The 9,602-nt window shown below is 45.7% G+C and overlaps 1 protein-coding gene across 1 annotated transcript; it reads right to left on the bottom strand.

Moving 5' to 3' along the window:
* Positions 1 to 7,438, bottom strand: LOC121622345 (kunitz-type protease inhibitor 1-like). The gene is made up of 10 exons (XM_041959301.1): positions 6,770 to 7,438; positions 5,092 to 5,252; positions 4,259 to 4,400; positions 3,506 to 3,676; positions 3,049 to 3,084; positions 2,801 to 2,932; positions 2,106 to 2,156; positions 1,849 to 2,019; positions 1,176 to 1,238; positions 1 to 1,088 (listed from the first exon to the last, which is right to left on the bottom strand). Exons 1-10 carry the CDS (start codon positions 7,179 to 7,181, stop codon positions 907 to 909), a joined length of 1,521 nt encoding a protein of 506 aa, XP_041815235.1. The 5' UTR covers positions 7,182 to 7,438; the 3' UTR covers positions 1 to 906.
* Positions 7,439 to 9,602: the final 2,164 nt, after the last annotated feature.

The following is a 9,602-nucleotide window of genomic DNA, read 5'->3' as shown; positions in this document are numbered from 1 at the left end:
CTTGTTCCCACGTGACTTTATTGACAAACTGCAGATTAAAAACATTAAAAACATGATGACGGCAGATATTAACGACCTGAGATGCTTAAGAGAACATATCTGACATAGCTTCATATTTACAGTCAAACAAACATTTACATGTTTCTCTTTTTCTAAAAACACCCAAACACACACAATTCATAAATATATTAAACACAGACTCATGTATGGAGTTAACGAACGTGATTGATGTGGGAACAAAACACAAACTACAGAGATGCTGGTGAGGCTTACATTAAAAAAATCAACTTGGCTGGTTTTATGAAGACTTTCCCCGACACTGTGACTGACTGATGATAATCCAGGAACATCCTTTCAACAAAAAAACTTAAATCAACAGAAAACATCAGGAAACTGCAGGAAAACAATAAAAACAAGCAGAAACAACCAAAAACTGCAGAAAAACAAAACAAGAAGAGAAGGCAGAAAACAACTTTGAGCTTAATGCTAACATCAGCATGCTAATGTGCGCTCAGTGACGACACTAACATGCTGATGTTTACCACCATGTTAGCTCAGCATGTTAGCATGCTAACATTAGCTAATTAGCAGTATAGTAAGTCCAGCTGAGGCTGATAGGAGCGTCATTAGTTCTGCAGGTGTTCGCTCATGAAGCAAAGCGCTGGACGAATCAAACTGTTGACCTGATGGTGGCGCTGATGAAACGTCAGAGGATCAATAAAGTTATTCCAGTTCATCCTGAGGGGAGCACGAGCGGCCGTCACGATCCATCAGAGCTGTTGAGATGTTTCAATCCGGACAAAGACCCACAAAGGTGTCGTTCACCTGAAAAACAGCAGAAACAGAAACCAACCAACGCGCCAGGCAGCAGCTGACGGTGTTGCCATGGTGACAGTGCTGATGATGTCATACAGGTTTGGTGGTGCTGTTGTAAACGAGCCCGTCCTCCTCTGACAGCGCCACGTGGGCGGGGCCTGGGGGGACGGGCATATGGGAGCGCTCCTTCCTGGACTTGAGGAAGCAGTAGGTGAGGATCGCCAGCAGAGCCAAGATGGCCACTGACAGAAGAACAGCCAGCGCGATGTTACCTGAGGACAAGACAGTGAGGTCACTTCCTGTCGGGGCAGAAGTCATTCATTTATATCACAGCCGATAATTTTAAGTGGATTCTTTACCGGAGTCACTTTCATCCTCCGTCTCAAAGCGTTCAAACATCCCTCTGAAGAACACGTTCTGCTCTGCAGAGACAAATACCACAAAATACTACTTAATATTACCATACAGCACTGGGTGGTACGCCATGCTAATACTACACAACAAAATACTGCTACCATACAGAACACAGTAACTTCGTGTGACCTTACAGCACTGGGTGGTACTCCATATTAATACCAAACACAACACAGTACTTTATGTTACCATACACCCACACCCTCTGTGGTACTACATACTAATACAATACAACAGAATACTACTGCTAAACACAACATCGTACTTCATGTTTGCATGAAATGCAGAAACAACTGTGTTTCCCTTCAGGAAAGAAGAACCTGAAGGAAGCACAAGTGGAAACAGGAAGGAGTGTGGCATGGTACCATTGGTACCATGGTACTACATGAATGACACAGTACTGTATGGAGTTATACAGTCTGGACTATATGGAATACACAGATCGTGATACAACAGCTAAAAATGAGCCTTTTGGTTTATGGCGGCACATAAACGTACCAGAAAAATAAAACCTGGACTGCAGGGAACAGCAGTATGTGGACTATGTGGAGGTTTATATGCAGTTATGATAATAAATGGTACTATTCTGTATTTACAGTATATGTGTGTACTTCATACCAGTCACTCCGTCGCAGGTCTCGCTGCACTTTTTTTCGGCCTCAAAGTTGTTTCCGTTGGCGTCACAGCCGCCGAAGGTGAAGCGGTAGCACTTCCTGTTCAGAGGGTCGTAGTACCAACGGGTGAAACTCGCCCGACATGGGCCGGTGTGGGGGGGCTCTGAGCACCGAGCTGAGGGGGTGACACTCATCATTAGCATGTAGCTGGTTAGCATCAAGCGCTAGCAGGAATTCAGAAGCTGAGACTGAACAACTGACCTTCCTTCTGGTTCACGTCAATGTTCAGCAGGCGGGTGAAGGTCTGGTTCACTGAGGAAGAGGAGGAGGAGGAGGAAGGTCACTGCTGGAGGCTGTGTGTTTTGTCTTGTGTGTCTGTCTTTGTGAGGACCAACGTGAGGTTTAGACAGAGTGAGGACCTTTTGTCTGGTCCTCACTTCTTCAAAGAAGTATCTGTGAGTGTGTGTGTATGTACCTGTGTGTGTGTGTGCACTGTGTGTGTGCACTGTGTGTGTGCGTGTGTGTGTACCTGTGTGTGTGTGTGTGCGTGTGTGTACCTGTGTGTGTGTGTGTGTGTGTACCTGTGTGTGTGTGCGTGCGTGTGTGTATGTGTGTGTACCTGTGTGTGTGTGTGTGTACCTGTGTGTGTGTGTGTGCGTGTGTGTACCTGTGTGTGTGTGTGTGTGCGCATGTGTGTGTGTATGCGTGTACCTGTGTGTGTGTGTGTGTGTGTGTGTACCTGTGTGTACCTGTGTGTGTGTGTGTACCTGTGTGTGTGTGTGTGCGCGTGTGTGTGTATGCGTGTACCTGTGTGTGTGTGTGTGTGTACCTGTGTGTACCTGTGTGTGTGTGTGTGCGCGCGCGTGTGTGTGCGTGTACCTGTGTGTGTGTGTATTTGTGCCTGTGTGTTTGTTTGTTTGCGTGTTTTTATGTGTTTTTATGTGTGTGTGAATTACGTTTGCTGCAGTGGTCCTCGTCTGATCCGTCGCTGCATTGCTTCACACCATCACACTCCAGACTTCTGTCTAGACAGCAGCCGCTGCCGCAGGTCATCTGATTGGAATGACATGATGCCAACCCACACACCTCTGAACACACACACACACACACACACACACACACACACACACACACACACACGTTTATCCCCTACACTCTAAGTATGCTGCAGAGCTCATATGAAGAGGTGCATTGTGGGACTGACCAGCAGAGGGCAGAGCGACGCTCCTCTCTGATGTTACTGTGGACACACAAACAAAAACATGCATCATCAATCGTAATACAAGTGTGTACTATATGTGTACTGTATGTATACTGTATGTACTGTATGGGTACTGTATGTGTACTGTATGCATACTCTATGTACTGTATGTATACTGTATGTACTGTATGGGTACTGTATGTGTACTGTATGTATACTGTATGTACTGTATGGGTACTGTATGGGTACTGTATGCATACTCTATGTACTGTATGTATACTGTATGTACTGTATGTACTGTATGTATACTGTATGTACTGTATGGGTACTGTATGTGTACTGTATGTATACTGTATGTACTGTCTGTATACTGTATGTACTGTATGGGTACTGTATGTGTACTGTATGTATACTGTATGTACACTATATGTACTGTACATGTACTGTCAGGTGTGGTTACCTGTGACTCCGCTGCAGGCAGACAAACACTCTTTCTCTGACAGGAAGTTGTTGTTGTTTGCTTTACAGCCTCCGTACACAAACTGCTCACAGCCGCCCGTTGCAGCGTCGTAACGCCAACGAGGAAACGAAGCACGACATGGGCCGACCTTCAGCGGAGCTCGACAGTACACTGACAGAGAGGGGGGAGGACGCTATGGGCGGGTTCATTCACACAAAACAACTGTTTGTTTCTGACACAACAAAGAGCCACAAAGAGAGACTGTTTCCCGCCTGTTTCCCGCCTGTTTCCTGCCTGTTTCCTGCCTGTTTCCCGCCTGTTTCCCGCCTGTTTCCTGCCTGTTTCCCGCCTGTTTCCCGCCTGTTTACTGTTGGTGCTGACATTTCTTTGTATGATGAATTTGAACATTAACCCACAGCTCAGGGTGTGTCTGGTCACCATGGTAACATCAGTCAGTACTGCAGACAATCACGTTGCTCAACAGTTTTACAGCCTGAAACTGGAGCTGAACTCAGATCAGCTGGAACTGACTGTTTAACTTTGAAAACATTCATGAAGCCTGAGGGCCTCAGAGTGTGTGTGTGTGTGTTTGTGTGTGTGTGAGTGTGTGTGTGTGTGTGTCTCCAGTATTCCAGTCTGACCAGTTTGGGTCGAGGTGTGGCTCATCAGTGAGAAAACATCAACACTGACTCACTTCACTGACCGAAACACTCAACTGTTTTTATCAGAGGATCAATAAACCGGATCACTCACAGGTGGACAGCTCGGGGCTGAGGACGACGACGGTGACCTTGGCCGAGTGTGATTGGTCCTTGGAGTCGGTGACAGTCAGCTGGAAGACGTAGGAGCCCGGCTGCAGGTTGGAGAGTCTCACCTGGTCAGGTATGTCGGTCTTCTGCAGAGTCACAATCAAAACACGTTCAGTTAAAACGTTATCCGCCTGGAGTGCAGTAACATCTCCTCTCCAATAAAACAAAACCTTCAGGGACGCAGCTGAAATAAAGGAAGTTGTCACACCAAACACAAAAGGTTTTGTTCTTAAACCTGAGCACTGTCAAGGACGACATGCATGCTGAATTCACCTGCACACACACCTGTGCACAGATAAGGTGCCAAGTTTTATTTTCCAAGGATGTTTTCTGCTGAAAAGCAAGGTAAACGGAAACTTGCTGGAATTTTGAATGGAGTTTGGTATCACGGATGTCTCTGGACTGAACATAAACCATCAGAACAGAAGTTCAAGTTTTTCTTCAAAACAAAACACCTGGTGGAATAAAAAACGAGAGTAAAACGAGGGGACATGAAGAAGAGTTCATGGGTTAGAACACATGAGACAGAAAAACCATCAGTTGGCCCGGGCCCGGAATAAAAGATGATTCTAGTTGCCGTGGTTACCCTACATCTGTCACCACCGACTGTCTCTGAGGACTCTCTCCAACCTGCTGGCTGTGAACCATCCTCAGGTGGCATCGAGGTAATTTCCCTTAATGTGATAGCATTAGATTAGCGGTTTCTCAACAACCAGTATCCCATTGGTTACCTATACCTGTGCTAAGCCCCGCCCCTTGTAACTCAACAGTTTTTACCTCCATCTTGACGCCGTCATCTCCGTGCTGCTGAGCCCACTGGTAGTCGGTGATATGGGCGTCGCCCAGTGCCAGGCTCTCGATGCCGTTGAGCGTCACAGTCTGTCCAGGCTGAGTGATGACATCACGACCCGGGATGGCGATGGGCGGAGTCTGCTCACCTGGAGATGCACAGTGATGACACATGATTCTGTAAAACCGTATAAACACTCCCACAGTTTCAGGACAAAGATCATGTATGCAACATATTGAGGTCAAATGAGTCACATGACCTCATTACCTCTGATCATGTGATTCACTACTGAAGAGCCAATCAGAGCCGAGATGAACTCGATGTAGCCAGAAGGATTCCAAACAGCATTTAGACTCGCGTTCGCTTGATTTTACGGGTCAGAACATTTCTGATCACCGTCCTGTTGTGGTTCAGGAACCAAGAGAAGCTTCAGGTTCTGAATCACCTCAATAAACAAGACATGAAAAGTCTGAATCTTTCAACATTTTCAGGACTTTTCTCTTTCGTTCACTGAATCAGGTTCAACCGTGAAAACTCCAGAAATGTCTCAGCTGGTAAAGACCTGAGTCGTGTGTCAATCTTTTGGTAGGAAACATCTGTAGTGCCGTCCAATCGAGAGCCATCAACTATGTAAACAGGAAGTCACTGTAGCATCAGGAGCTGTTATGTACCTTCAAAATCATATTTTCAGAAGACCAAATGATTCCTGAAAGGTAACGGCTGATGCTCCACTTTGAGGGTTGAGGGTTTGGAACCCTGGAGGTGAACTGTCACCTCTTCAGCTACCAGACCACCTCCAAGTCCACGCTGGACTCAATCCAGTATGGAACTAGTCCTTATGGTCTGAGCTCCAACACTCAGTTTGTAGTACCTCCACAGTACAGGACCTCCTCATCAACACCACTACACTGTTCTGTGTTCTGAACTGATCTGAGCTGGAACTTATTCATCACTCTTAGTACTACAGATATTAATATTGCTTCAGCAACATAAAGGTTACAGTCAGTTTATCTTTGGATTCTGGACTAGTCTGAGTCGAGCAGCAGCAGGTGTGTCCAGGTGTTCCAGCTGACTCAGGCTGGTTGGAGGTGTGTCTCAGCTGTAATTGCATTGGTTGGAATCACTGCTATAAAGAACAACGACTGGATTTACCTGCAGACATGAACAGTGTCACCATCATATCTGCAGTAGAACCGCAGTACTCTATCATGTACTTGTATGGTTGTCAGTACAGTATGCAGTACTCTATCATGTACTGCATACCCATCACTGATTTACTGAAACACACACATGCAACATGCAGTGAACACACAGGAGCAGTGGGCTGCATTCAGCTGCATTCAACCCCCCCCCCCCCCCCCCCCCCCAATATGGTCCCTGAGGGAGCATATTGGGGGGGCCTTGCTTAAGGGCACATGCATGCTCTGTCATGTACTTGTATGGATGTTAGTGCAGTATGCAGTACTCTGTCATGTACTTGTGTGTAGTATATTAGGCTGCTGTGGTATCTCACAGTGAACTCTTTATATCTTTGAGGCTTCATGTCAGGATTCTTCTCCACCAGAATCCTCGGATCCGTCGCATGACATTGATTTGACATATAGATCGATACTGATGACATATTGATTGATATTGAAGCTGTAAATACTGCAGGTGTGGACTCACCTGGTCCCTGCAGGTATTTTACGAACACGGACTCTCTGACGTAGCTCCGGTATCCGGCCTTGTTCACGAACCTGCACACGAAGCGGTTTCTGTGGACGCAGTTGAACAGGACGCAGGTGTGGTTCTCTGCCGCTGCCGCTGCCGCTCCGGTTCCGCGCGGCTCCAGCAGCACCTGGTTGCAGCGCGGGTCCTCGCAGCACGCGCGCTCACAGTCCTCCGCGGAGCGCACATGCGCGGTGGCCAGCAGAGCCGCTCCCTCCCTCACCGCGTCCTCCGTGTCCAGCACGAAGTTCTCCTGACCGGCGCGGAAAATGCCGCGGCAGTCCGCGTTCTCCGCCGCTGCGGCGGGCCACAAAAGGGGGAGGAGGAGGAGTAGAGGCAGCAGGGGGGAGGAAGAGGAAGATGGAGGCATTTTCAGCTGCAGTCACAGTGAACGTAGCAGGAAGAAAACAGTTCACCGCCTCCTGACGCGTCTCACCGCTCCGCTCTGAAAGTTTCAAGCGTCAACAGTAGAACCGGAAGCGTTTTCCGTTCAGTCGTTACTAAAAACTTGAAATCATTAAACAGAGAAAGCGCTCAGAATAAAATGTGTCTGCTCTGTTGTTTCTCTGCCTTCTCTGTTCACCTCCTCAGGTGTGTCTCACCTGCTCACATACAGGAAGCAGCCGACAAGAAGGCACTGCTCTGACAGGCCAATTAGACTGACTCAACGCTGACGTTTCTCAGGTGTGGCCACACCTGGAAGAGCAGGAAATACTGTGTTGTTCAATACTGGATTTAGAAACGACACAATTTATTCTGAATAAATACAAAAGTTGATCATCAGGAGACCTTTAAAAAAGATTAAAACGTTCTTCAATGTTGTTCAATCAGTGATCAATAAAGAAGAAAAGATTAAAAACTGAACTGATGTGATTGGCTTTTAAACTGATGAGATGTTTGTCATTAATTATTCATTAATTAAATTAAATTAATAATTTATTAGCAAAAATCTAATAAAACTCAGCTTTACTGCCTTCATGTCTTACCTGAACTCAGGAACCTTATTGTCTTATCATTTTATTTTTCTCAGGGTTCAGGGGCAGAGGCCTGTTTGTGTCAGTTTATCATCATCATCATCATCATCATCATCATCATCATCATCATCATCGTTGCTGTGAGATGGAATGAGTTTAGAAACGTGAAACTTGGAGCAGTATCTAGAAATAATGTACAATTGCTTCCCAAGAACTATGATCCCAATCAGCCAGACGGTGGCGCTGTAAGTAAACATGCAGGTTTTGCTCACTCCGTCTGCAGGTGTGCCTCTGATCAGGTGTGGAGTCATTCAGATAAAACAGTATCACATCGTTAAAGGAGCACCACACTGAACTGAAGCGCCTCACTCACAGGTTTCATTTTGTCAGCCAAATATAAAACCAGAAATATTCAAAGAATGTGTGTGTTGTCGCCCTTTAACGCCCCCTTGTGGACGTATTTAACAGCACCTTAATTTCTTTTGTCTGCGAACTTTGGATAATGTTCGTCTCTAAGTTCTGCAGTTAGTTGTTTTTATGGGGAATCGTTGAATGAAGAGTTGACAGAGTCTCACATGTGCTTCTATTGTTTGTTCACAAAAGTTTGGACTCAGCAGAAATACTGCGTGTGTCCTTGTGAAGACATATTAGGACGGACTGAGAGTAGTACTCGATGTAGCAGTCATAGAGGACAGAGTTCTGCAAAATGCAGAATGCATTAATGTACCGTTATTCTACTGTATTAGTCCATTTACAGTTTGTTCAGTTAGACCAGAAGAATAAAGGTTGAAGACCCTGTCCAGTCACGGGTCCTGGTCTCCACTGGTCTCTGTTGTCTGTCCAGTCTGTAGTGTCGTCTTCACATGAGGACAGAACACATGGTAATACAGTACAAGTGTGGAATAATGTTGAACTGTTCACTGACTGACTGTCATCACTTTGCGTGTTGCATCTGAGGTGACCAGCAGAGGGCGCCACAGCCTCAGCCTGAAGTCAGGAACCTTTTAATGACACTTCCTGAAGTTTTCTTTTCATGTAACAAAAGTATTTTGTATTCATCTACTGTTTGTCTGCTGTGTTGATTGTTGGACCGGCTCAGGTAAAGCAGACCAACAAGATAAGATCAGTATTCTTATTATCAGGCCCCAAAACGTTTTGTTTCAGCTTCTGGATCACAGAGAATAATTGTAACAGATCGAAAAGTTGACTCTTTTGACCAAACTGTGTGAAATTATTGTCCTATAAGTGACCAAGCTAAGCTAATGAGCTAATGAATTTGCAACAGGAAATGAGTTTGCAGGAAAGAGGAAACAGAATCTTATCGAGATGTGATGTAGCCTGGGCAGTAAGCATGTTAGCCATTAGCTCTCCAGCTACTCTGTAGCCTAGCTCATCAGAAAGCTGAGTTTCACCACAACAGACGCTACAAACGCACGCAGACTAAGAACTTCAGGCCGATTATTTAACCCGAAGCAGGTCAGGAAATATAAACTGGACTCAGTATCTGAGAAATGGAGATTCAGGACTCTTTTCAACTTTGTCCATTTAAAATAGTTTAACAAAATAAACCTTATAAACAGCCTGTTGCCTTTTTGTCTGCCTGCTGCAGCTGTTCACACTCCAATGAATATAACACATTTTAACTATTTAATAAATAAAGCAGCTGAGATCTGCCGTCTGTGTCGGCTTCAGCAGCAGTTCAGCTGTTTGTCCATCCCAACCGGACTGAAGACCCTCATTCAGAGACAGCAGCCCACTAAAAATCAGGCAGTGTGATTTTAGCTAATGCTGAAGCTATCTCAGCAACTAGCTTTAAC

Source organism: Chelmon rostratus, chromosome 18 (genome assembly GCF_017976325.1).
Source record: "Chelmon rostratus isolate fCheRos1 chromosome 18, fCheRos1.pri, whole genome shotgun sequence".
Lineage (NCBI taxonomy): Eukaryota > Metazoa > Chordata > Actinopteri > Chaetodontiformes > Chaetodontidae > Chelmon > Chelmon rostratus.
Note: the sequence above shows the minus strand (reverse complement) of the source record. Positions and strands in the feature narration are given on the sequence as shown.